This window comes from Heterocephalus glaber, unplaced genomic scaffold (genome assembly GCF_053883595.1).
Source record: "Heterocephalus glaber isolate CG9 unplaced genomic scaffold, H.glaber_assembly_v1.0 deba00000818, whole genome shotgun sequence".
Taxonomy (NCBI): Eukaryota; Metazoa; Chordata; class Mammalia; order Rodentia; family Bathyergidae; genus Heterocephalus; species Heterocephalus glaber.
Window position 1 is genome coordinate 13,564,451 of NW_028258164.1, and position 27,373 is coordinate 13,591,823.

Consider the following 27,373-nt stretch of genomic DNA (forward strand, 5'->3'; position numbering starts at 1 on the left):
GTGAAGAAGGGCAACATTCTGTGCCAGTTGGCTCTTTCTGCTCCATGGTTTTCTCTGTAAACTCTCCTAGCAGCCTTAGTGTGGTAGTTGTGCACAGCCACCATGTGTCCCTATCTGCCCACCCCCAGTGCTCTCCTTTCCAGTGCCGTCTTCTTTTTTTTTCCTGGTACTGGGGATTGAACTCAGGACCTTATGCTTGCCAGGCAGGCATGATGCCACTGAGCTACATCCCCAGGCCCTCCAGTGCCATCCCTTGACAAAGCCACTGACCTAGTCCTTTCGTCCGTTCGCTCCTCAGTCCTCTTTGGTTGGCTTTGGCTCCATCTCTGCCTATGACTGCCCATCCAGCATCCCATCTTCCTCTTCTTGGCCAGGCCCAGTGGGTGTTTACCAGTGTTACTGTCCCTCCTTCAAAGCCTCACATCTCCCTTGGTGACCATGCATGTCCCCCAGGTGTGTCCAAGCAGGCGGGTTCTCCTGTCTAGCCCTCTCACTGCACATGTGTCTCCTAACCTCTCGCCTCTGACGTGGGTGGGGTGCTCCTAGGAAGACTTTACAAGGCTCATGTCTCCAAGAGGTTGGGCTGTGTGCCCATACCCTTCTCGACTCCAGCTGCCACCTCTGCTGAGAAAGAATGTCTGGGTTTCTTCAGATTAGAGCTCCTATCCAGCCACAGACACAGTCACCCACACTCAGCACTGCAGGGTCGAATGTCTTCCTTTTGTACCATGCTGAGCTTCAAACCCAGGGTCTTTTGCACACTAAGCAAGCACTGTGCCACTGAACCACTTCTACAGCCCCTCAGATGTCCTCGTGTCCCATCTTGTCCCCTCTGCATCCCGTCTGAGAAGGGAGCCCCCTGCCAGCCATCTAGCCAGATCCATCTACCCTGTTGCCCATGCCCTTACTGGGTTGGGTACCCATTTTTTTTTTTGGTACTGGGGATTGAACTCAGGTCCTTGCGCTTGCGCAGCAGGTGGCGAAACCACTGAGCTAAATCCCCGGCCCGGCCCCCACATTTTTTGTTGACATAGACACAGGTATCCAGTGCCTGGTGCTTGCTGGCACCCTCTGCCGGTGGGCCAGGGCAGTTCTGGTCACAAGTGAAGGGTGCTGTGTCACACCCTGCTCCGCACTGCACTCTTGGTGGTTGCTTTCAGTCTCTTTCAGTTGGGACAGGGTGTGGGAGATGTGTACAGGATCCACTCAGACCCCTGGTGGGGACCCTTTAAGGTCCTTGCCTGGCAGTGTGGGCAGAGCTGAAGAACTGGGCTGTGGGCCAGTTTCCTTGGAGGAGGAATAAAAGTGTTGATGGTGTGAAGTTGGACTCGGAAGTCGTCAGCACCGTGTGCCTGCAGCTTCTATAAGCAGCAGGGACAGTGGTCCCGAGGGCTTCTGCAGGTGTCACACACAGGCACGCACACAGCCACCTGTCTGGCTTCCCAAGACTGGGAAGCTGTCCTTGGAACAGAGGTGCCCTCCTGTTGCTCTCTCTGCTTAAACCTTGACCTCCTGAACAGCATCGCCATCATCCCTCCCCTCTGGCCACCCCATGCTTCGACCTCTCACAGACCCTGGGGCCTGACACAGCCTCCTCCAGCTCCCAGAGCCAGCTTAGGGGCCCCTGCTCCTCCCTCTGGATATTGTCCTCACTGCTGGCCACCCCCAGCTTGCCCCTTGGGACAGTGACATCATATATGCAGGTGGCTCTGAGCAATCTGGCACACAGTGACCAGTGCTATCTGCTGATCTCTGACCAGTTGATACCGGAGCAAAGTGGAGGCAAGAGTGGGCAGCATGGGCATGGAAACTGGCTGACCCAGTGACACCACGGCTTCCCTGGCCCTTCCCTCCTTGACTTCCATTTCATCTCTTATCTAAACTAAAAGCTTAGGATCTGTGGCTCCCGCCAAGATGTTCTCTGGAAACCACATTGAATTTAGAAAAATAGAACTTTTTTTCCTTTTTTTGGCATACTACTTGAGATTGAACCCAGAGCCTTCACACTGAGCTACAGTACCCGCCCCTTTCTTTCATTTTTCTGAGACAGTTTTTTTTTTTGGTACCGGGCATTGAACTCATGACCTTATACTTTCAAGGCAGGCACAGTGCCACTGAGCTAAACCCTCAGCCCCAACACAGTCTTACTAAATTACTAAATTGCCCAGGCTGGGCTCAAATTTAAGCCCTTCTGCCCCAGCCTTCTAGAGTGCTGCTAGGTTGCACCATCACACCCAGCTGAGAGAACATTGTTGAGTGAATGAAACAAAGCGCAGGGTGTGCTCTAAGGGTCTGCATGGACATCGCTATTCTAGGCAGGAAGCAAAAGACATGGGTGGCGGTGACCTGTTGTCTATTTAGAAAGAACTCTGACCCTTTAAAGAAGAGCACCTCAATGAGGTTAATAAGAATGGATTTGTGACCCCACTTCAGACCTGACAGAATCAGGATGAACAGAACTGGCAGTGTTGGACCTGAGTCCCAGGCAACATGGCCGTCACCACTGGGGCCAGCCAGGGCCACTCCCCTCAGGCAAGGTCTTGAGCCTTGCTGTGTTTCTCAGGCTTTGGTGTCCTGGTTGTTGGGTCTGGCGGTAAAGGCATGGGTCAGCATCGGGCTGTCACCTACTGCACATGTCACAGAAGTGCCTGGGAGAAGCCCACCTGACTGTGAATTGTCTCTCCTCAGGGACCTGCAGGCCCTCCAGTTGGGTACCAGAACCAGACCTCCGGGCACTGGCTTGAGGATAACCTGAAGGTGCCTGTTTTGGGGGAGAGCAGTGGCTGACCCCCAGGGGCACCCACGTTCCTGTGACAGCCTTGCCAGGGCCCAGGCCACCCTAACCAGCTGGTATCACATGGAGCCTCTGGGCGAGAAGCCAGGAGAGGCGGATGGGCTGCGCATCACACCCCAGCTGCTGAAGTCACGCACAGGTGAGTTCGCCCTGGAGTCCATCCTGCTGCTGAAGCTGCAAGGCCTGGGGCTGGCGGACCTGGGCTGCTTGGGAGAGTGCCTGGGCCTCGAGTGGCTGGACCTGTCAGGCAATATGCTCACCCAGCTGGGCCCGTTGGCTTCCTTGCGTCAGCTGACCGTGCTCAACGTCTCCAACAATCGGCTGACCGGGCTGGAGCCGCTGGCCACCTGTGAGAACCTGCAGAGTCTCAATGCTGCGGGCAACCTGCTGGCCACCCCTGGCCAACTGCAGTGCCTGGCCGGGCTCCGGGGCCTTGAGCACCTGCGCCTCCGGGACCCTTTGGCCCGGCTCAGCAACCCACTGTGTGCCAGCCCCTCCTACTGGGCCTCTGTCCGGGAGCTGCTGCCCGGCCTGAAAGTCATCGATGGGGAGCGTGTGAGTGGCCGTGGCAGTGAGCTCTACCAGCTGTGCCGGGACCTGGACAGCTCCCTGCGCCCAAGCTCCAGCCCCGGCCCCAGGGCCACTGAGGCTCAGCCCTGGGTGGAGCCCGGGTACTGGGAGTCCTGGCCTTCCCGGAGCAGCTCCATCCTGGAGGAGGCCTGCAGGCAGTTTCAGGACACGCTGCAGGAGTGTCTCGACCTAGACTGCCAGGCCAGCGACAGCCTGGCCAGGGCTGAGCAGGCCCTCAACCCTGAGGGCTCCGCCTCTTCCTTTGTCTTCTGAATGTGCCCTGGCACCTGGGATAGCCTGGCCGGTGGCTTCAATGCCCGAATTTCCTTTCCTTGCTTCTGCATGCTGGCCTGACCCTGACCCTGCATGCTCAGGTACGGGTTCATCTGTCCCTGTCCTGAGAGCCGCACCTCCCCTTCCCCCCTAACCCCCAGGACACTCTCCACCCTCCCTGCACATGGGGTAGGACTCAGCTCTCAAGCATCCTCTGGCAGGTTTAGGGTTCTCACGGGCAGCTGGCACATATGCTGTGAGACAGGAGAGGGGTGCTGAGCCCATGACCACAGCAGCTGCCACTCCTGGCTGCCACAGCCCAAGACTTGGTGCACAGGGTTACTTTTGCCTAAGGCTGCAGTGAGGAAGGCAGAGGTAGCAAGCTGGCCGGACCTGCAGAGCACAGGCGCGGCTGGGAGCTGGAGTGCACCGACCTTCCACATCTGCCTGTGTGGACAACGACAGTCCACTGTGCCCAGGCCCATGCCTCCCTGGAGCCTTCTCTGCACTCACCCCAGTTCTACTAAACAGCTCTTGAGTTTGTCTGCATCTATGCCTGGGCTGTGGGGCCTCTGCCTCTGGTCCTGCACAAGAGCTCCTCTTACCCCACGTGCACCTGTTGGGGACACACACACACACACACACACACACGTCTGCACACGTACATGCACACACACACCCCCCGCCGCCCTTTTTCATTTTGCTTCCTACAGGTTGAGCTGAGTGCCCAGAGCAACACGTGGAGTGCAGGGAACAGGCTTGGAGAAGAGTTTTATTGATCTTGGGTGTGATGGATCTTCTGTCTGGCAGGGTGGGGCTGCCTGCCGCTGTCCAGGAAGCCAGCTGAGATTCTAGAGAAAAGGAACAACCTGAGATTTGGTGCCATCTCTTCTCAGTCCCAGCTGTCTGCCAGGCTCTCACCTGTCTCTTTGTCCCTGCCACCCGAAGCCCAGGAGCAACCCAGTCCCTGCCCTTGGCCACCTACCAGTCCAGGGTTCAGCTAGAGGGCAGTGCCTTGGAGAAGGCAAACTGTCCAGGGAAGTAGAAGCTGTGGGGGTCCTCGCCAGCCCGCTGCACCTTGCTGCACTGAGGCTCCTGGGGCTCCTGACAGCACAACAACTGGTCAGGCAGTGCCAGGAGGGCAGCAATGCCCCAAAAGTGCCAATACCTCTAGGGAATGCCCACCATGCCTAGAGTCCCTTCCTGCTCCTCCCCCTCATTCAAGCTTCCTCTAGCTTGCTCACCATTTCCAGCCACCTCCCCAGCCTCTGCCCTGCATACCTGGCCTTGGGTCTCTATGGGACAGTGGACCATCCGGCCCAGAACTGTATGCTTAGGGTCCAGTTTGATGCAGGCCAGACATTTCCGCTTCCTCTGGGGAGAGGGAGGGTGGTGAGGGAGGCATTCAGCACTACAAGGGTGGGACTGGGGACTGTCCACAGTGGGGACCCGTACCCCTGGCAGGCTGTGGTCTGGGAGACAATGGATCATGCAGCCCAGCTCAGTTCAGCATAGCCCACCCCAGGACTGAGAGAGTTGAGAAGTCAGGTGGGGGTAGGAATCCTTCCTACATGTTTGCGTACCCATGTGCATTCAAGTGTGTGGCACATGTATACAACCCTATGTAAGGGTGTGTGCACGGATGGGTACAGGTATATATAAAGGCAACAGTCGCCCCAGATGAGCTCACTCCACCTACTTCCATCAGAATCTCTCCCCTGTGGTCTATTCAGTTTGTTGACATTTTCTTGTAAAACTTGATTTGAATACAAGGATTCCAGAAACACGAGGTTTGAAAATCACTGCTAAAATCCAGTCCTCTCCCCTTAGCAGATGGAGGAAACCCACAGAGCTCAGGGTTGGTGCTCCCAGAGGGGGAACCGGAATCCCAATGCCTGCACCCCTAACCCAGGGCTTGGCCTGTAACAGAGGCTGTGCCCCTGATCACTGTGAAACCCTGCTGTGAATCAGCCATGGCCCAGGGCAGGCGCTGGACAAACCCATGCCCTGGCTTTTCCAGCTAGGAACCTCACTCAGATAAAAGCAAGTCCTTCCTTTCCTTCCCCACCCCAGCCCTCCTTCCCTGCCTAGGCCAGGCCAGCCAGCCTCATGGTGGCTCCCAGGGACCCGTTCCGCCTCCAGGGAGTCCTCACAGTGGGGGCCCCTTCCCCAGGGCTTCTTCCTGGACCTCCTGGTTCCCTGTGTCACACACTCACCCCATTGGGCTTGACTTTGCACTCCAGTTTCTTCCAGTCCTTTTTCCGGCAGCCCGTCTGCTGGAGCCTGAATTCCAGCCGTACGAAGGTGCCTGCTGGGAAGGGCTGCGGACGACAAGAGGCCTCTGCTCTGAGCTGGGCGCTGTGACCCGGCCCTGCCCCCACCGTGCACTGCGAGTCAGTGCAGCTGAGGAGGTGGCTTTTCTCCTGCCAGCTTCCCGGGAATGTGCTGGCCTCCCGGGTGTAGCCCTTGGCCTCCCAAGCTCGCAAGGCCACTAACCATGGCCATGGCGCTCTCCACGCTGGTCTTCTGGAAGGCCCACTGCACAGGCGGGTGTTTGTGGAACTCCTCCAGGGCCACTTGCAGGCCCCTGTGCTGGACCTCGGTGAGCTCAACCCCACCCACGCCCGCAGTGCCCAGCCATAGGGCCAGAGGGATCAGCAGCCGCCACATGCCTTGGCCCTGAAAAGACACTGTGGTGCTCGCTTCTTCCTGCCAGCTGGGGGCTGCTGGCTCCTGGAGGGGGACGGGAAACATGGCCCTTTCCCGGAATCACCCCTGTGTTCGCCTGCGGCCCTGGCCAGCAGAGTTCCGGCGGAGTTCCCTGCCAGCAGCCCCTCTTCTAACCCATTCTCTCCCCTACTGCTGCCCCTGAGGGCCTTCTCTGCTCCCCGTGTCCCTTCTAGCCCTCAGTCCAGAACCTCCCTGCTTCAGAGCCCACACCCCTGCCCAGGCCCAGGCTAGCAGCAAGGGAGGGAGGGGAGACAGCTGGAGGCCACACATCTCTGGGAGGAGTAAACAGGCAGGGAGGCTGCTTTGGGAGGGTGCTTAACCCTCCCTGCACTGGGGCTGGTGCTGCCATCAGCCCTGTAACCCCCTAGAAATGGGGTCCTTCCTGCCAGGCCCCAGCTTGCTGGCCTCCCTCCTTTGCCTTCTTTCTAGGTCCTTTGCCACCACCTCCCTCCCTGTCCCCCAGCGAGCTCTGTCTGGACAAGTGGTCTTGGGACTCACCAGAAAATCACCACAGCAGAAAGTGAGGCCTTCAGTGGACAAGTGCCAGGACTGTCACCTTGAAGCAAGGGTTTTACATGTGTGGCCCTGGGCCCTTCTGCCACCCACCACCTTCCCCCGCTCTCACTCCTCACCTCCTTCCCCGTGACTTCGGGGTCTCTCCCAGCCTTCCCTGCTGAGAACTTGGCTGGCTGTCCGCCCCTTCCCGTCCCTCCCCCGGCCTTGGCACCACCCTCCCCCGGCACCCCGCCTGCTCCAGCCCCACCTCCTGGGCCCCCTCCAGCTGCTGCTGCTCCTCCCCCTCTGCCAGCTCTGACCCTGACCCTGACCCTGGCCATGCAGTCTGCTCACCAGGAGCAGGAGGCCTAGAAGTCCAGTAGGCCCTGGTCCCACCTCCCCCTGGGCCACCACCACCGTCACTCAGTGAGACAGTCCCAGTCCCCGAGTGGCTTCCTGTGGCTTCACCACTACCCAAGTAAGGCTGCCCTTTCTTAGACCCTAGCTGGGTGGAATTCCCAGTTCCCTAAAATCTTTATTTCAGGAAATTTTTCCCAGAAATACAGAAACCCTCAAACCATAGAAGATCATGAGGAGTCACCCCTGCTTTCCACCCCCTAGTGCCACACTGAGAAGGTTTCTCCACGGGCCTGATTGTGGTGTCCAGGGTCCAATCTCCACCCTGCATGCTGCTTTGCTTGGCTGTTCCTTATGTCCAGTCCTTGGGACACAGAGACCACCGTAGGGACAGATGACAAAGTCCTGGGCCTTTAACCTGGTAGACATTAAAAGGTGATTTGTGTTCTCTTCTGAGGTGGTCAGTGACCCAGAGTCTCGACCTGCAGATGTCCCATGGGTTACTAAAAGCAGGATGAAGCTGGTCACCATTGCCTTCATTTTATGTTTCCTTTATTATCTTAAAACTCTGGGTCAGCTCCCTGCCCAGCTCTGAATGCAGGTAGGCTAATCATTCAGGAAGTGTCAACTGGAAGGTTGATTAGCCCTAAATTCACCTCACCTGTTTCATCCTACTTCAACACTGAGAACACCAAGATAAAAGTACAGTGGACCCTTAACTTATGAACATGATTGGTCCCCAAGGGCTGGTTGTAACTAAGTACAGCTGAGATCTGGACGTTCACTTGGGTACATATGTATAGATAACAAGAGGCAGATGAATCTTCCATTAACCTAATTAACCCAGGTTGTTCATATGTCAGGCCAGTCATAACTTGAAGGTCCACTGTAACTCAGGTATTTCTAAGATTTTCAGGATCATCCAACCACCAGCTCTTACAATCCCCACTTCCAGACCCCTCTAGAGCAGTGGTAGTGAACATACAGTATTCATGATGCATCAGGCTGTTTGTTATCATTGAAAGCTCTAAAAGGTTCACCATCATTGCTCTAGAGCAATCTCTAGAAGTCTCCAGCTATTGTCCTAATCCTGTAATCACCTCAGGATCCAGGAAAAGCGGAGCTTCACAAACCATCCCATGGTGAGGTCAGCTGTCAAGCAGAGAAAATCACCTCATAGAACCAAGTTGCCCCTCAAGCATGAACTTCCTCTGGAGCAAGGACCAGGACTGACATCATGATCAACCAGAACCCAGCTCACCATACCACCCCATAAAACTGGTCCTCAGTTCTTTGTTGGTAGCCAGTCTCACCCACCTCTTCAGAGTTGTGACCTGTTCAGTTTCTCAAAAGGAAGCCATTTTCCTATCTTGTCTTACGTTCCTTTGTTAGGGCACTGGCTTGATCTTACTTTTCCATTATTTTCCTGTAGGCTTGTGCTGAATGCCTGGGTTTTCATTTCTATTATCGCTGAAGCAAGGACCCACACCCACCCATGGTGCTGGGTGGCAGCACCCTCGGGGCTCATACCTGCATCAGGTATGGCCAGGGGTTGTCCCCAGGCTGGGTTTGAGTGGTCCCAAGGCTGAAATAAGAAACCTATCCCTGGGCCAGGGATTTAGCTCAGTGGTTTTGCCGCCTGCTGCACAAACACAAGGACCTGAGTTCAATCCCTGGTACCAAAAAAAAAAAAAAAAAAAAAAAGGAAAAAAAAAGAAACCTATCCCACCTTTTTGAAATAAGTTTGCAGATTCACTGATTCCCATCTCAGGAAATGAATTTTCAGGATGCACCAGTAAAAGAGACATGCAAAGGGTTTATTCAAGATTTTAGGATGCATTCTAGAGTAGCATGCAGGCACTCATATAATGAGGCGTACTGGCCACATTTAAGGGGTGTCCAAGATGGGTGATCCAGGATGTGTATTTCTACTGTCTGTGAGGTTACATATGTTTGGAGTTGAGATCTGCTGCCCACCAATATTGCTGCTTCCTGAAGATGGAAATGGCAAGTTAGGAGCCCAGATTTACAGACTTATTATAAAAGGACCTTTAGATTTTTTTCTTTTTTTTTTAGTGAGTTTTCTGGAAGGGAAAAAGGCTTGAGTAACTTTTGTGTCTTGAAGCTGTAGTTTTTCTTTTTTAAGTATAATTTAAAAAATCTTGATTTCCTTGTATCCTTTCTACCTAGTTTTTATTTCTTCTATCCTACCTCAGGGTGAGGAAGGGAGGTTGTCAGCAGGGCGGTGGCTGTAGGGAGGGAGGAGCTGGCCTGGCTGTTTATAAATTGCCATGTAAATTCACCTTGGAGAACCAGGTGTGGTGGTGCTCACTTGTAGTCCCAGCTACTCCAGAGGCTGAGGCAGGAAGATTGCTTGAGTCCAGGAGTTTGAGCCCATTATCAGGTTGGGCAAAGGGAATGTGGGACAGGGAGCTCAGAGAGGCAGGGAACCCTACTGCAGAGAAGTCACAGGTGTGGCTGTGTGAAGGGGCAACTTAGGGCAGTCAGGAACTCAGCCCTAGTAGAACCTGGCAACCGGGACAGGATTTCCCTACCATGACGGCTAATGATGTTCCTGGGCATCCTGTGAGAAAAGCACCATGATCTGCCTCACGTATTCAAGGTGTTCTGAACTTAGTTTTCCAATTACTGAACAACTTCCTTTAATATTCCCAACCACATTAACAAACTAGTTTATCATTTTTTAAAAGCAATTTAACTTTGAAACAGAAGCATATCCATTTTTTACCCCCGGTACCAGGGATCGAACTCAGTACCTTGCACTTGTGAGGCAGGTGTGGTACCACTGAGCTAAATCTCCAGCCCCAGCATATCCATTTTAAAACTAAAGCTGTCCTTCGGCCGGGGATTTAGCTCAGTAGTTCCGCTGTCTGCCTCAAAAGCGCAAGGACCCGAGTTTGATCCAAGGTATCAAAAAAATAAAAAATAAATAAAATAAAACTAAAGCTGTCCAAGTAAATACACTGACTCTTGTGTCAACTCAATATAATTAACAAATTCAAAATGACATCACATAAATCCAAAAGAACACCAAATATTTCAATAATATCAAAGTGGGTTAGGGTTTTAGCTCAGTGGTACAGCGCCTGCCTAGTAAGCATGAGGTCCTGAGTTGGATCCCCAGTACAAAAAAACAAACCAAAAACCAAATATTATCAATGTTCTTCACATTATTTTGGTAATTTTTCTAGCCAATTTACATAGTGCAGCCTAGTGTAATTAAACCTCTGCATATTGATTCATGTGAGAAAAGTGTGTAAAATCATAGTTATTGATTACTTGGAAAAGATTTAATTTGAAATTCTTGTATTTGTTTGACTAGGTCGCAAGAGAGCTTTCTTCTTCAAGCTTCAAATTTTGCTCAGTTTTATGTAGTATGGTATTGGGGAGAAAACTTACAGTGACTTTCTAAATCTTATTAACTACTTGGTAAACTTCCTTTTGTTCTGGAAAGTCTTGGAGTTAGTTAAGTAATAGTACAGTAAATCTTAGGGAAACTCTTCCACACTGAACCACTGAGGTTTCACTGTCTTCTGTTTCTTTTGATAGGAACTGGCTCCTAGCATTTTCACATAAGTATTGAATGATCTTAGTGGCTGTGCTTATGACAGTTGCATAGACTTTGTTTCAGAAAACTTGAGGACATATTCACCACACTGTGGTGTCACAGTTCATGACTGTGGCAGGCATAAAGGAAGAGAGATTACTTGGAGTCAAGGTCCAGTTCAAACTCCAAGAAGGCCCTGAGGGACTGCCTTTAACTAAGGCCCCTCAGCATGAGAGTCTCGTGCATACAGCCCTGAATTAAAGCTCCTGTGGCTTTGTTTGTTTGTTTGTTTTGAGACAGGGTCTTGCTTTGCAGTTCAGGCTGGCCTTGAGCTCACTATGTAGCCCAGGGTGGACTCAAACCCACAGCAATCCTTCTGCCTCAGCCTCCCGAGTGCTGGGATGGGATTACAGACGTGCGCCATGATACTGCCTGGCTGCTTCTATAGCTTTTTATTGATAGAACCAGGAAGCAAGGATAAAGGACAAAGGAAGGATGTCTGTGCAGGAATTTGTGTTGGGAGAAAAGGAAGGACAGGAGAAGGGCAGGGTAAAGTCAGAGTGATCTGTTACATGACTGACTTCAGGGCCAATCTAAGTCATAGATCTGAGTATGGGGAGGAGAGGGCCAGAGCATTCATTCCTTCAGGTAATGTGTTTGGTCCTGCTTGGACTTGTGGCCCTGTAGGCTCTCTTTTCATCTCTAGCTATGCATTCCAGGAGGTTTTGGGTGTGTGGCCCTAAAAGTCCCTTATCTCTGCATATCCATCTAGTACACACCTCCTGTGCCTCCACACTATGGAATGAGAAATGAAGCAACATAGGAAACATCAGTCTAGCTTATGTGTGTGTTTGTGTATGGTTCTGGGGATTGAAACCAGGACCTTTGGACTAAGCTATACTCCCAAACCTTTCTTGTTTTTTTATTTTGAGATAGGGTCTTCCTAAGTCACTAAATTGCCCAGAGTGGGCTGAAGCTTGAGATTCTCCTGCCTCAGCCTTCTAAGTATATTGGGATTACAGGCATGCAACACCATGCCTGGCTCAGTCTCTTTTAAAATTCTAACACCTCAGTCATACTAGCTGAATATCAAATGTTCCTAGACTACCTGTAGTCTAGGTGGCTATGACAGGTGGGTGTCATATTGGATAGTGGGATAGAATAATGTGTTAGAAATTACACCAGTGAAAAATTAAAGATAAAAACTGAATGATGGGTATTCTACTGCATGTATGTTTGCAGAGGCATGGAAAATTTCTAGGAGGAAAAGCAAGAAACTTCCAACAGTGGTTGCCTGTGAGGAGAGGAACAATCTAGCTGAGGGACGGGGAGGAAAGAGAAGGGTACACCCTTTTTACTCCACACTTTCATTACTTGTAGGTATTTTGCCTACTTAAATATGGAAGTGATTTTAAAGATTCTTAAACCATCACACAAACAAGTAGTATTTCTAAAAACTCACTCCGGTCATTGTTTGGAGAGTACAGGAGAAGGGAAGGTGTTTGTGCTGGTGACAGTGGGTGCAGGTGAGAGATGAATGTGGCCATAAGATGGAGAGGGGGTGGGAGAGAGAGACAGAGACAGAGACAGGAAGACAGAGAGATACAGAGACAGAGACAGAGCGGGAGAGACCCCCCTGGAATAAAAGCACGAGGGTTGGTGAAGATTGGATGTGGGGTGTATGGAGAGGGTACAGAAGTGAGTCTCAGGCTCTGCCTTGAAAACCAAAAGGTGGTGGTGGTCCTTGCAGCGACAAGGCCATGGGCAAGGGGGGCCTGGGGACAGAGGCTGAGGGGCTTGGGGACATGTGAGGAGAGGCTGAGGGTCCAGGATGGTGGGCAGCCCTGGCTGTAAATGGAAGCCCCGCCGTCTGTACACCATGGAGACCAGAGCAGGGAGGTGAAGGTCTGGCACAGGCGCAGGATTTTCGGGGAGGCCATGGACTGTCCTATCGAAAGATAGTGCCTTCCCGTTACTTCTTTCCTTGCCCTCTTTCTTTCTCTGTGTAGTCTGGCAAGCATCTTCCTGTTTATTCATATATGGAAGATAAATATCAGAATATGAAGAATCAGTCAACAAACTCTGTCTCATGGATTGTTCCAGAACTGACCACACTCTGTAGTTTCTGTGTTTCTGTGATGAGGCGCAGTCCTTTGTGGCCAAGAATGCAACCAGCTGTGTAGGCAGAAATAGGAACTCCTGAAAATACTGAAGAGTAGACCACATCCGTCTTGAAAAGCCAAGTTTTTATTTGTGTGACCCAATAGTCAGAGATGCAAGCCAGACGTAGTGGCACACACCTGCAATCCCAGCAATTGGGTGGCTGAGGCAGGAGGATTGCTGCGAATTCAGGGCCAGCCTGGGCTACATAGTGAGTTCAAGGTCAGCCTGGACTACATAGCGAGACTCTGTAGCAAAAAACAAAGCAAAACATGAAAAAAATAGAGGCGCTTTGTGAACAGAAGAACCAGGCTACGATGGCTAACACTGAACTGAAAAGAAATCAGAAATCACCTTGAGAATAATGAGCTGGATCTCATCCTTTACCTACACACAGAGAGACAAGAAATCAGAGTTCTTTCTAATCTAGTGTAGAGCACGGAACCGGGGCCTCCCGTGGGCCAGGACACAGCTCTACCCACTGCTCTACCGGAGCTGAATGCAACAGGAAAGCAAATCAGGTCTCTGTGAGGAGACTCAGGAGACCCAACGACAAGGAACACTGACATTTCAAATGTCTTAATTACCTTTCAGGAAAACGCAACAGACTGATCAATGGAACGTGCACCATTATGAAGCACTGATAAACACCAGTGTCCTAGTGAAAAGCGCTTTTCTTTTCTTTTTTTTTTTTTTTTCTTAAATTCTTTTATTGGTACATTTTGGGTATACAATACATTTACATTTATCACGGGGTACTTGTACCTGTACATGATGTATCTTGGTTCTTATTTTTTCCCCATTCCTTGTGCTCCCTTTACCCCCTCCACCCTTGCCTATTTACAAAGACTTTGTTTCCATTTTTCCCTTTTCTCATAATTTTTCCTTTCCCTTCTTTGAAAAGCACTTTTCTAAGGCCCAGGAGTCAGAACGCAACCCAAATTGAAGGTGAAACGCGCCACCTTGGACCGCACCGCGCACCTGCCGCTAGGGGGAGACGCTGAGTCCCCGCTGCCTCTTCTGAGCGGACCAAGGTCAGGTTTCCGAACAAGGGTGTGTGGTAATTTTTCCTGCACACTTACAATAGCCTATCGTCACTTATTGCAGCTGCTTCCGCTACAATTTCTATTTCCATTTCTTTCTGTCTAGAATTTCCTTCCATTTCCAGGCCATCTGGGCTTTTAGTAGATACTAAACCAAAAACAGGTACACAATGACTTCTGCCCGCATCTTTTGTCTTTTTTTTTTTTTGGTACTGGGGATCGAACTCAGGACCTTGCGCTTGCGAGGCAAGCGGTGGAACCACTGAGCTAAATCCTGGGCGCCCCCCCTCCCCCCATCTTTGAACGAAGTTGAAAAAGATCTAACTGGATCCTGGCTAGGCATAGACAGAGACAGGTACTGAAGAATAGGTGAGGTTTGGCCTTGAGGGGGAACAAAGGAGACTTCTACTCTTTTTTTTTTTTTTTTGGTATCGGGGATCGAACTCAGGGCCTTGTGCTTTCGAGGCAGGCGCTGGAACCACTGAGCTAAATCCCTGGCCCAGGAGACTTCTACTCTTGACCGAGGCACCACACTGACTGAATGTGGCTTTTTCTTGGCAGTGATGGGTCTAAAACCAGGTCATCAAAGTGTGTGGTTGTTACTAGGGTTACCAGGAAGTGGAGAAAGTATGCATCTGGCCACATCAGGTCTCCCTCAAGGGCAGAGGCTCCCCAAAGGGTTTAGCAGTACAGGTATTCTAACTGGAGCAATGTTTCAGATAAAAGACTATGTTTAAGGTCCTGCTACCTACACACAATCAGCTCCCTTCAAGAGATATGTAGACTCAGGATTTCTCCCAGAGCCAGACATAGTGGCATATGGCTGTAATCCTAGCACTTGGGAGGCTGGGGTGGGAGGATCCCAAGTTTAAGTTCAGCCTAGGCAATTTAGCTAGACCTTGTCTTCAAATAAAAACTAAAACAGGCTGGGGATGTAGTCCAATGTGAAGGTCTGGGGTTCCATCCCCAGTACTGGAAAAATAAAAATATTTCTCGGTGGGCCGGAGATTTAGCTCAGTGGTTCCTCTGCCTGCCTTGCTGGCGCAAGGTCCCAAATTTGATCCCTGGTACCAAAAAAAAAAAAAAATTTCTCCCAGGTTCCTCTTGGCCTTACACTTTCTCCACTTCTTGATTGGGATCAAGGGAGGAGGAGGAGGGAGACAGACCCTTCCAGGCCATGCTCCCTAGTGACCCACTTCCTCCAGCCAGGCTTTACCTTCCAACATCACAACCATCGGCTGCAAACTCATCAGTGGATTAATCCAGTATCACACCCATGCTCCAGGCACCTGCCAAAAGTCCCACTATGAGTGCATGAGACTTTGGGGGGACATCCAGATATAAACCATTACATATTTGGTCTTACAACTATCTTGGATGATGCAGGTGGTCCCTGCATGCAATCACATGAGTCTTTATAAAAGGACAAAGGGAGATTCAATGGCAGCAGACTCACGGTGACAGGTGAAGTAGGATGCTATCCTGCTGGCTTTGCATGTAGGACAGCCATGTGCCAAGGAGCTCAAGGTCACCAAGGTCAAAGCTCTAGAAGTGACAAGGGGAGGAAGCAGACCCTCCCCGTACTCTGGGAAAGCAAAGCCCAACAGACACTTTGATTTTGGTCCGGTGAATTCAACTTTGGACACCTGAGCTCCAGACTTCCACACAGGTAAATGTAGGCTAAGTTAAGCCACCAAGCTGGTGGAACTTTGTCACAGCTGCTCTGAGAGGCTCACTCAAGTGGATGCTGGGAGAGGAAAAGAGACTCGAGCCAAAATGTGACTCCAAGGAAGGCTGAAGCCCACAGTGATCTGGAAGAGACTATTGGGCAGACGACAGTGGCAATTGCTGAGCATGCCTGGGACAGTACCAGCAGGAATGAGGGATGACAGAGACTGATTTAGAGCAGCAAATGCAGTGAGGCCTGGTGGAGCCATACAAGCTGCTGTGGCAGGTTAGATGCCATTCAAAATGTCAAAGGAGCCATCAGAGTCCCCTAAGTGGATCTGCTTCACATGACAAGGGTCAAGCTGGTTAAAATTGGCATCCATGGGCCAAGGTGGAGGCAGGGAGATTAGGCTGCAGCTATGAAGGCCCCAAGGACAGAGGCTGCAGCCAGGTGGCAGTGGGCGGTGACCAGAGTGGACAACAAAGCTTTTCAGCTTTGGGGCACCCACACATACCTGTTTCCTCTGCAGATACCTGAGCTATCTACCTGGTGTCCTTCTTACCAACTGTATTCTTTTTCTTTTCGAAAGTTAGACTCTGGGAACTAGATCTGTGATAGAAATGTACCTTGTGCCTTGTGCCTTGTGCCACAGGGTTGTGGGGATTGACATTTGATCTCCACCTCTCCCAAGAGCTTCTCTTACAGCCTCTGGCCCTGCCATACATTATGCACATTTTCATGCATTTAAGGATATTTTTAGGACTGCAGTACTAGAAATGCTTTGATCTTTTCCTGAAAATTTTCCATGCAATTTAGCAAGCCCCCTTCTAACCCAGACCTAAACCTTGGAAATGCAGGGGCTGTCTTAGTCTTTTCTATTGTTATAACCAGACACCTATGCCTTAGAATTTATAAAGGAAAGAGGTTTACTTTGGTTCAAGGTTCTGGTGGCCAGAAGCCCAAGACTTGGTGGTTAAGTCTGGTGAGGCCTTGTGCTATTTCATAATTCAGTAGGCATCCAAAGGCCAGAAGGGCACTTCTGCTTTGTAACAACTCACTCCTGTGAGAACAAACCCACCCCTGAAGGAAAAGCCCTAATCCCTCTAATGCTGTAATCACCACTGTGCCAAACATAGCTCAACATGAGCTTTGGAGGGGACAGATCACATTCAATCATAGTTATGCCTCTCTGTAATTTTTTTTTCTCTTTGAAGTGTTGGGGCTCAAACTCAGGGCCTTGCACCTGCCAGGCATGCACTGTACCACTGAGCTACACCCCAGCCCATAGCAAAGGTTTTCTTTCATCTTCCAGGAATGCCAGAAGGAGTCCTCAACCCCCATGGGTTTTAGTTGGAATAGATCCCTGGAATGTAAGGCAGACAAAGCACATAAACATAGAAGTTATCATGTACATTTCACACAGACCTGGGAGGCATCCAGAGAAGGAGTAGTTCTCAAAGAGCTGGCTTTGAATTCCAGCTTCTTCAGTATCTTCAACAAAGAATGATGAATTTTTAGGTAAGTGACAAGACAAAGAAAAATGACTTTGTGTCATCAGAGGGGTGGCAACTCGTGGAAAGATAAATGATGGCGGAGGAAGGCAAGTTAGTGCAGCTTGCTGGTGCAGTTTCTTGGTACCACCTCCAGGCTGGTGAGGGTCTGGAGGTATTGTCACTGTCTCTTGTTTTTCCTAGTGTGTCTGTCTTTGCAGATACTTAGCCTGCTTTGAGGCCAAGGAGGGCAGAGTGCTCTCCTCCTCATCCTCTTTGTCTTCCTCATTCTCCTTCTTCCCTTCCTTTTTCTTCTTGCAGTACTAGGGGTTGAACCCAAGGCCTTTGTACTGAGCTCCATTCCCAGCCCTTTTCCATATTTTATTTTGAGACAGATTCTTGCTAAGTTGCCCAGGCTGGTCTCTACTTGCGACCCACCTGCTTCAACCTCCCAGAGCAGTGGGATCACAGGTGAGCACTACCATGCCTAGCCTGCATCTACTTCTTAATTGTTTTTAGCTCAAAAAAAAAAAAACAATTTAGCTCAAATACCTCATATTTTGGGGTCGCATATTCTGGTCTCCCCCACTGCTTTCTCTTGGTGTCAGCTTGCAGGGTTGTGTACTGTATTCCATGAGATTTTTGCCTATATGAGGTGCTCCCAAAGGATTTGTCCTTCATACGAGTCAGTTGTGATGCGCTGCTGCCTCCTCCTAAACTATCTGCAAACACCTGGCACCATCATATCCTTTCCTGGTCTCATCTCCTCCAGCTTTTTTGGGGGGGGTACCGGGGATCGAACTCGGGTCCTTGCGCTTGCACAGCAGGCGGCGAAACCACTGAACTAAATCCCCAGCCCCTCCTCCAGCTTTTTGACAGCTACACACTCAAAAACCAATAAGCATCTGGTTTTATTTTGCATTAAGTACTAAGCTGAGAGCTATTTCCAATGTTAAACTAGAGTTAAAGTGTCTCAAAAAAAAAAATAGAGTCTCTACATCTTTTTTCATGGAAAAACAGCATGGATCATTGCCATGGGGTCACAATGAGGCTCAGCACTTGGCAGAGTGGTACCTGGCCGGCACTGACTAAATATTTGGCGGATGTACGAGTCCTGTAGGAACAGTTGGGACTGTATATCTACAAGAAGTGGGTGCAGTCTTCCTAATCCAGATGGGCTGCTTCTAAAGAACACATGGTGTCTTCACAGAGGATTTCTGGAGACACTGATATGCCCACCTAGTTGACCATCTAACCCAAGAGTGGGACCAGGCTCGACTGGAGAAAAATGTAACCAGGGCCCTATCAACTTTTGCTACTAAGTGGGCTCCTGTTAGGGTTGATACTAGATGTTCCCCCAAAGCCTCGTGCACTTGTGAAGGAGGTGACTGGAGCATGGGGGTGATGCTGGAGTAGTCCACCGATAGGTTTGTAGCTGGGTGTGATGTTGGTAGATGGAGCCTGGTTGGAGGAGGTGAATCGTTGTGAGTGTGGCCTGGGAGGCTTATCTCCTTCTCCCCCCTTTATTTCTCTTTCTGCTTCCTAGCCACTGTGCCTTGAGCAGCTTCTCCTCCACCCTGGCCCTGTATCCATGTTGCCCCAGACTGGACCCAGCTATGGACTGAAACCCTACGAACTGTGAGCTACAATAAACCTCTCTTCCTTTAAGTTAGGGGTGTCGAGTATTTCATCCCAGCAATGAGAAAGATAGCTCCCTCTCTTGCCCAGCCCTCTTTTTCTCCAGCAAGCATACCAAAGGCTGAGGCAGTCTCTTGGCCATTTGACTGGTTGCTGCCCCGTCCTTCCCTACACCTGTCTCTGAGGCATACCCAGGCCTTAACTCTCTGACTGGCACAAAGGCTCAGGCGTTCCTCCAGGACTCCCTCGCCACCCATTTCCTCCCTGCATGGCAGGCAGTTATACTCTCTTCCTATGGTGTGGCCAGAAGAGGAAGTTAAAGCAGGTGGTCGAGTCCTGGCTGGGAGAGGAGACAATTTTTCTAGTGGGGAGTGGGGAGTGAGTAGTTTAGTGCCTTGTTTAAGTGAAGAACCTTTCTTCTGAGAGAGATCACGAAGATGTCCTGTGAGGCTATGACAGGACTCCCCTCCAGGGCTCCTGAAGGAAGGGAGGAGTCAAGTAGAATTGCAGTGACCAAGTAGCATTAGATGTGTGCCTCACTCAGTAACCACAGGCATTTCAGCCTTACTCTGTGCTGGGTCAGGACTTGGTGCTTTCCCCTTGCTATGGCCATAGTGTGAACAGTGAGGACATAAGTGGCATCCATCAGGTTCAAATCCACCACCATGTAGTTGTGTGACCTTAGGTAAACAACTTAACGTCTCTGAGTCTCAGTTGTTTTATTTGTAACATGAAGACCAGCTGAGTATATTTCATTAGGTTGTTGAGAGAATTAAATGAGATATGTGCTGGGGATGGTGGCCTGTGCCTGTAATCCTCTGGGAGCCTGAGGCAGAAGGATTACAAGTTCAAGCCCAGCCTGGGCAGCTTAGCAGTTTAGCAAGACCCTGTGTCAAAATAAAAAATGAAAGAAGGTCTAGGGATGTTGCTTAGTGTGAAGGCCCTGGGTTCAATCCTCAGCACTTGTAAATAAATAAAGTATTTGAAGAGTTGATCACCATGCCTGAGACAAAAGAAAGACTCCCTAAAGGTTATCTGTTATGACAAAGCATTTAGATAAAGACCTGAGGATCTTTTTCTTGCACCGTTGGTAGAAAAACCCATTTTTCTATAATCCCCAAACTGGACATGTGTTCTACAATATGCCGTGACTGTATTTTCTCTACCCCCCAAACTATATGACAGAGATTTTTTTCATGTTGTGAATTTAATTTGATGAAAAGTATGAAATGTACACATTTAATCTCCAAATAACAACTTGATTGTAAAAGGTAGAATAAGACCGGAGTAAATGGAGAGACACAAATCTTTTTTCCCAATGCCAACAGGGTTTTTAAAATATTGACAAAAAACTCTAAGCTCATTTGGAAGAATAAATGAATGCCTCCAGTTAAGAGGTTTTGAAAAACAAATGAAAACCAAGAGTCTTTTCTGAGAGTAATACTTAAACTACTAGGTATTAAAACTTGTTTGTTTTTGGCCTAACCTGAGTAACTGCAGTGCTTTCTTAGGGAAACGACAGGGCAAAGCTGTTTTTCTGTTGGCTTTGGGCTGTATTTGTGCACTAAATCTTTATTCTAAAAAAATAAAAGGAAACTTTCTTTAATTTTTTAAAAATAAGAATCTCATTACTACATTAAAATCGTAATGAGAAAAAAAACTTGCATTCTATGATAAAAACTACAAACATAAACTATAATTCAGGATGGATGTGGCCTCCCTACACATAACTCTAAAGACAAACGCCATAAAAGACTGTCAGGTTTCAGCACATAAAATGAAAATTTTCTCACTGGCCCCCCCAAAAAGTTACAAATGAAATCTGAGGGAAAATGTTTACAACATACATGATGAGTAGCTAATACTTCTACTTTACGTATGCTCCCAAACAATAAGACCAGCTTCCCAACTTTTAAAAGAAGCAACTGAAAGAGTGGGCAAAGGAACAAAAACAAATTCACAAAGAGACAACACAAACTGGCAACAACCATGTGAAGAAAACAATCCAGTTAATTAGTAATCCAAGAGGAAAATCAAAACAATGAGAAATAACCATGTTAATCAAACTTGAAAATACAGCCTTTGTTGTCAGGGCTTCAGAAGAATGGCCATTTCACAGGAAAAACTAATATACTTCCCTGGAAGATAATTTAGAAAACATTAAAAAATATACCTTGTTTTTAACCCATCAGGTTTCTACTTCCTGTATTTTGAAATTGGGTATAAGCAATAAAAGAGAAATAGGATATAGAAAAACAAAATTTAGTTGGGTATAGTGGCACATCCTATAAACCCAGTACTCTGGGAGGCTGAGACAGGAGGATTTCAAGTTCTAGCCCAGCCTGGGCAATTTAGCAAGTCCCTGTCAATAAACAAATCAGTATATAAATAAAATTTTAAAAGGCTGTGGTTGTAGCTCAGTGAAAAGGCTCCAGGTTCTATCTCCAGTGCTGAAAAAAATCTCTATTTGTATATTTGTGCAGCCATTATGAACCATGTTATAAAATATCTAATGAAATGGAAGAAAATTCACAATATTGAGTTAAGTGAAAAAGGCAGAATCTGTTTTTACAAGGCATTCCTCCAATTATGCCAAAGATGAAATGGATATGTCTAATAAAAACACCGGAGAACACATGCCAAAATATCAACTATAATTGACTAGGTAAAAGTAGGAGAGTTTGATGTTTCCCTATTCCCTACTTATGCAACAGATCTGAAAAATGTTTTTTAAATAACTGTACAATTCAAAAATTGCCTTTGTCGAACGCATGAAAGGACATGAAATTGTACTAGCCCCGAAACCCCAGCAAAGCCAAGGCCACATGCTAACGTGAGTCACCGAAACCCGGGCTCAGGCTCGCACCTGCCTGGGCAGACGGCACCCCGGCTGCGCGCGTCGTCAGGCGCAGTGACCCGCGTGCCCAATCGGCCCCTCGCCCCGCGTCTGGCCCGCAGCCATGGGGAGCCGGGCAACTACTGCCCTTGCTTAGTTTTTGGACTCGAGGACCTTGATTGTAAAGTCCACACGGTCAAGTCCTTTCTGCCTCCACTTCCGAGCGCCAGAAGCTGCAGGCAGGCTTCAGGTGCGCCGTGACTGTCTCGTGTGAGCACCGCGCGGGGCCTGGGAAAAGTCCGGGGCGCGACGCGGCGCGACTGCCGGCGCCCTCGCTGAAGTCGCCGCGGCCTCCGATCCTCTAACAAACCTGTGCAGACGCGCCGGACCAGGGGCCACAGACGGGCCACGCGGTCGCATGCCGGCGCGCGTCCTCTGCAGGGACAAAGGGTCGAGAAACTTGAGCTCCTGCCAGTCGCAGAGACCCAGCCAGAGTCGCCATGGCGACGGAGCCAGGCCCCTCCCGGGCGCTTGCGAATGAAGCCCGGCAGCGGTGGCAGCGCGGGTGACCTGGTCGCCCCGCCCCCAGGCCGCGGCCGCTGAGCCGGCGACTGACCCTCGGCAGCTCCTGTAGTCACGTGGCGCTGGGAACCCGGCGGGGGGAGGTTGGGACGGGCCTGGCTGTGTGAACTCGAACCTGCTGCTGTCTCCGCGGCGGGGCGGGGAGCGGGCCGCAGAGGCCGGCTTAGGACTTCATGGACGGGCGCCGCGCCCCGGCACGGCCCGCAGGAGAGGTACGGGCGCACGGGGGTGCGGGGCACCTCGGGCCCGCGGAGGCAGCTCCACCTGCGGGGCGCGTGACCGCGAGGTGCGCGGCTTTTGGGGGGGGCGCGGCGGGGGGCGCACGCACCTGCGCACAGGCTCCGCGGGCTGCGCCGTGCGTGGCACCCCGAATGGCTCCTCGCAGGAGCGGGACCCTCGTGCCGGAGGACGTGGATGGAGGACATGCACCAATACAAAAGGGAGGTGTGGGCCGCCTGCCACCCTCGGCTGTCCAAGATGTCGAAAGGGATTCTGGCCGAGTCCTGGTCACGCTGGCGCGCCCTGCGCAGCCCCTTGGGAAACAGGCCTGGAATTCCTTTTGGGAGCAGAGTGGGGGAAGGAGAGCCAGCAGGGATCCCGGAGTTACTGCCCCAGGCCGGCGATTGGCCTCCAGGAAAAGACTCTGGGCACGGAATGGAGATTTCGTTCTGACCTTACCAGGAAGGTGACACCCCCCAAGGGCAGCAGTGTGCTTCCTTCACGAAGGGCCACATTTATTTATGAAGCCAGTCTCCATTAAGGTTATTCTGCCAGCCTTAAAGGCCAGAGTCCGTGGCTTCGTGTGGGGGGGTGTTGGGCTGGTGAGGACACAAAGATGATTGCCTTAGGGGAGTACAGAGCCTCACACGTGTCTTCTCTCCCCTCCCAACAGGTAAGGCTGGCCTCTCTTCGATCAGAGGGCTGAGCTGTGCCATGGGGGTAGGGGTGTCTTTATTGCTGCAGTTTTCTCTGACATCCGGGGGCTATCGGAGTGTGGGTCGAAGCAGGCGCTGCAGTCGCAGAAGTATCCCCAGGAACATCCCCAAGAGGAGCTGGAGAAGGCCTCACCCCCAGCTCTGCAGTCTCCAGGGTAGAGTCTGGCTTTGTGTTCCCAAACCACCGACAGCCAAGTGCACCCCTGCACTTGGCATCCTGGCACAGGGAAAGGACATGGCGGGGAGGTCCCCTTTCCATGTCTTGGGGTTCTTCCCAGCACTTAGTCCACGGGAATGAGTCATGTCAGTATTCCCCCAGGAGAACAGGCTGTAGGGAATGCAGGAAGCTGTGTCTGGAGCCGGTGAGTGGGCACAGGCGGACCCTCGGAGTCTAACCACTACCTTGGCCCTTACTCTGTGGAGGACGTTCCCCTGGGCTGTGGAGGAGCTGAATGCGGGGCAGCCCCTGGCCAGGCTGGGGCAGGATCAGGCAAGGAACAGAGATTCCAGTCTCTTCCCTCCCCTTCACTTGCCCCAGTAATCCACGGCACCCCAAAAGAGGCAGCGCCAAGGATTGGGCCCCCCAGGGCAGCAGGCAGTGGGTGTTCCTTGGATTCAAGACAGCTTCCTCTGCCATGGCCTAATTGCGTGTGTGGGTGGAGGAGGGCAGGCGGGCAGAATGTGGGCAGTCTGGACAGGCGGTGGCCTGGCTGTAGGCAGTGCTGGGAGGGATACTGAGCTCCACCCTATGCCCCAGAGAGAGGCTGTTCTCATTTGCACCCCAGGCTGGGGACCCTGAGATTGAGACCAGAAGCCCCTTCCCTGTGGGGGGGCAGGAATGAAAGGTGATGGGAATTTCTTTTTGCCAGATCTCTGCAAACCCAGGTGTTTAGAGGAAAGAACACTGGCCTAGGGGCTTAGAAGACCTATGCCCCAGTCTTGGTTCTACTTTTGGTTTACTGGGTCACCTCAGGCAAGTCTTGTCGCCTTTGATGCCTCCCACTCACCTCATCTGTCAAGTAGGGAGCTCAGTTTCTGCTCTCCCAGCCTCACCAATCTGCTGTGTGCTGAGATGTGGCAATAGGCACACACAGGCACACACAGAGGGCAACGGGGAGGTCTTGCATAAGCCTCAGATGCTGTAGGGAGATGTGAGCATATTTTCTGGTGAGTTCCATGGTCAGGATGCTAGTGCAGCCAACACAGGTAGCTGCCATGAGGAGGATTCCAAGTGTCAAAGTCTCCTCTGTGCATTTCCAGGGCAATGCAGATATAAGACACATTTCTGAAATGTTATCTAGAGATTGAAATAATGTGTAACACACAAGGAAGTCGGATCCCTAGATTGGTGGCAAGGGTTCTAGGAGTTTGTGGAGGGTGAGCTGCTCTCAGGGCGCTGAAGCAGGAAGGGGAGCTGGGCAGATTCGTTGGTCCCTGGAGTGACTCTCTCTTTCCACCCCCAGCACAAGAAGAACCCATGCTGGAACGGCGCTGCAGGGGCCCCATGGCCATGGGCCCAGCCCCGCCTCGACTTCTTTCTGGGCCGTCGCAGGAGTCATCTCAGACCCTGGAGAAGGAGTCCAGCAGGCTGAGTCACCGAGGCACTCCAGTGGCCCAGCCAGGTGGCCAAGCCCCCAGCAAGGCCCATCGGTGTGCCCACTGTCGAAGGCACTTCCCCAGCTGGGTGGCCCTGTGGCTTCACACCCGACAGTGCCAGGCCCGGCTGCCCCTACCCTGCTCTGAGTGTGGCCATCGCTTCCGCCATGCCCCCTTCTTAGCTTTGCACCGCCAGGTCCATGCTGCTGCCACCTCAGACCTGGGCTTCACCTGTCACCTCTGTGGGCAGAGCTTCCGAGGCTGGGTGGCCCTGGTTCTGCATCTTAGAGTGCACTCGGTTGCAAAGCGGCCCATTGCTTGCCCCGAATGCGAGAGACGCTTCTGGCAACAAAAGCAGCTCCGGGCTCATCTTCGGAAGCGCCACCCTCCTGCCCCTGAGGTCCGGCCATTCATCTGCGGCAACTGTGGCCGGAGCTTTGCCCAGTGGGACCAGCTGGTTGCTCACAAGCGGGTGCATGTGGCTGAGGCACTGGAGGAGGCAGCAGCCAAGGCCCTGGGCCCACGGCCTCGAGGCCGCCCAGCGGTGACAGCGCCCCACCCGGGAGGAGACGCAGTGGACCGGCCCTTCCAATGTGCCTGCTGCGGCAAGCGCTTCCGCCACAAGCCCAACTTGATTGCCCACCGCCGAGTGCACACAGGGGAGCGGCCGCACCAGTGCCCTGAGTGTGGGAAGCGCTTCACCAACAAGCCCTACCTGACCTCGCACCGGCGCATCCACACCGGGGAGAAGCCCTACCCGTGCAGTGAGTGCGGTCGCCGCTTCCGGCACAAACCCAACCTGCTGTCGCACAGCAAGATCCACAAGCGATCAGAGGGCTGCCCACAGGCCGCCTCGGGCACCAGGAGCGCCCAGGTTCCAGCTGCGGCCGCTGAGCCCTCAGCAGAGCTGCATCCTGAGAAGCCGACCCCAGAGGCCGCTGAGCCCACACCCGAGGTCCCCCTGGAGCCCCCGCGGGATCAGGCGGAGGCACCCCAGTCCCTGTACAGCTGCGACGACTGCAGCCGCAGCTTCCGCCTTGAGCGCTTCCTGCGTGCGCACCAGCGGCAGCACAGCGGGGAGCGGCCCTTCGCCTGCCCAGAGTGCGGGAAGAACTTCGGCAAGAAGACACACCTGGTTGCGCACTCACGGGTGCACTCAGGCGAGCGGCCCTTTGCCTGCGAGGAGTGCGGCCGCCGCTTCTCCCAGGGCAGCCACCTGGCGGCTCACCGTCGCGACCACGCCCCTGAGCGGCCCTTCGTCTGCCCCGATTGCGGCAAGGCCTTCCGCCACAAGCCCTACCTGGCCGCGCACCGGCGCATTCACACCGGTGAGAAGCCCTACGTCTGTCCCGACTGTGGCAAAGCATTCAGCCAGAAGTCCAACCTGGTGTCCCACCGGCGCATCCACACTGGTGAGCGACCCTACGCCTGCCCGGACTGTGACCGCAGCTTCAGCCAGAAGTCCAACCTCATCACCCACCGCAAGAGCCACATCCGGGACGGTGCCTTCTGCTGCGCCATCTGCGGCCAGACCTTTGACGAGGAGGAGCGGCTCCTGACCCACCAGAAGAAGCACGACGTCTGAGAGGGCGGCTGGGTGACCTTCACGACAGGAGCTCGGCCCTGGCCCGGGGCACCTGCCTTGGCTCAGTGGAGGGGACAGTGGGAACCCCAGAAGGGATAAAAGAGTAGTGAGCTAGGCCCTGCCAGCCTGTGAGTCAAGCCTGTGGCTAGGGAACCCCCGGCAGAGCCAAAGGACCTGGCCTCCAGCTGGCGTTCCTAAGGTTCCATCCTAACTGTCCTGTGCTCTGAAAACCTAGCAATAGCCGCTCCATCTACCCTTAGAGCCCTGGCTAGAGGAGCCACCAGTGGGAAGGAAGCTGTTCCATCCTCTGGTGTTAACGCCTTAATGTCCCTGTCTTTACTATGAGTTACTTCAGGTCACTTTTGGAAGTAGGTGTGAAACAGTCCTTAGTAAATGAGGGAGGGAAAGCAGACCAACTGGATACACCTTGGAGAACCTGCCGGGCTCCATAGGCAGCACAGGGCTTTTTTTCAGCACTCAGGTGAGGGCGAGCTGCTCTTACCTGTCCCCTGCCCTGCTACCCCTACGTAGAATCCCAGATCTGGAGGGGCCCACCTGCTGTTAGCAAGTCCACTCTCCCTCCCCAAAAATGAGAGTCCCAAGGCATTTCCCTTTCCTGGCTGTTTTTCCTGACCTCCTGACGACCCTCTATCCCGAGCTCACTGTGTTGTTACAGGAAGGACTGGGCTCTTGATGCAGCCTAAGGGAAGGTCGTCCTGCATTTCCTTTTCAGCTATTCCAGCATGTGGATACCAGCCTCTGCCTGAGCACTGAGGTCACTGAGAGCTTCCACTTCCCGAGGCCCTGGTTCTATTGTAGGATGATTCTAATTGTTAGAAATTCCTCCTTATGATGATTGAAATCTGCTTTCCTATCATTTCTACCTATTGGGCCTTGTTCTGTCTTCTGGATCTAAACAGAACAACTGTTTACCTTCCTTTTCAAATTAGAGAATAAAGATTTGGTTTTAGAACCAGTTGGCTGGGAATGTTCCTTTTCCTGGAGGGCTGATTCTCTGGGTGGTACGGACTGGTTAGAGCTTCAGCCCCTAC

General features: G+C 51.9%; 3 protein-coding genes across 20 annotated transcripts; 2 read left to right on the forward strand and 1 right to left on the reverse strand.

Annotated features, from left to right (window-relative positions):
* Positions 1 to 2,749: 2,749 nt before the first annotated feature.
* Repin1 (replication initiator 1) lies at positions 2,750 to 27,294 on the forward strand. 18 transcript variants are annotated; one of them, XM_087207639.1, is made up of 6 exons: positions 2,751 to 2,933; positions 13,852 to 13,981; positions 16,972 to 17,177; positions 18,696 to 22,417; positions 23,098 to 23,295; positions 24,604 to 27,294. In XM_087207639.1, exons 5-6 carry the CDS (start codon positions 23,139 to 23,141, stop codon positions 26,319 to 26,321), a joined length of 1,875 nt encoding a protein of 624 aa, XP_087063765.1. In that variant the 5' UTR covers positions 2,751 to 2,933; positions 13,852 to 13,981; positions 16,972 to 17,177; positions 18,696 to 22,417; positions 23,098 to 23,138; the 3' UTR covers positions 26,322 to 27,294. The 18 variants fall into 18 exon arrangements, with proteins under 18 accessions (XP_087063766.1, XP_087063765.1, XP_087063767.1 ...); XM_087207643.1 differs by lacking the exons at positions 2,751 to 2,933; positions 13,852 to 13,981; positions 16,972 to 17,177 and adding exons at positions 17,294 to 17,620; positions 23,460 to 23,630; positions 24,010 to 24,113; XM_087207645.1 differs by lacking the exons at positions 2,751 to 2,933; positions 13,852 to 13,981; positions 16,972 to 17,177 and adding exons at positions 17,294 to 17,620; positions 23,460 to 23,630; positions 24,010 to 24,113 and having other exon boundaries at positions 23,149 to 23,295.
* Positions 2,858 to 6,328, forward strand: Lrrc61 (leucine rich repeat containing 61). The gene has a single exon (XM_087207668.1). It carries the CDS (start codon positions 2,858 to 2,860, stop codon positions 3,635 to 3,637), a length of 780 nt encoding a protein of 259 aa, XP_087063794.1. The 3' UTR covers positions 3,638 to 6,328.
* Rarres2 (retinoic acid receptor responder 2) lies at positions 4,392 to 6,310 on the reverse strand. The gene is made up of 5 exons (XM_013078043.3): positions 6,134 to 6,310; positions 5,854 to 5,958; positions 4,919 to 5,011; positions 4,623 to 4,741; positions 4,392 to 4,488 (listed from the first exon to the last, which is right to left on the reverse strand). The coding sequence occupies exons 1-4, from the start codon at positions 6,305 to 6,307 to the stop codon at positions 4,634 to 4,636; spliced, it is 480 nt and encodes a 159-aa protein (XP_012933497.1). The 5' UTR covers positions 6,308 to 6,310; the 3' UTR covers positions 4,392 to 4,488; positions 4,623 to 4,633.
* Positions 27,295 to 27,373: the final 79 nt, after the last annotated feature.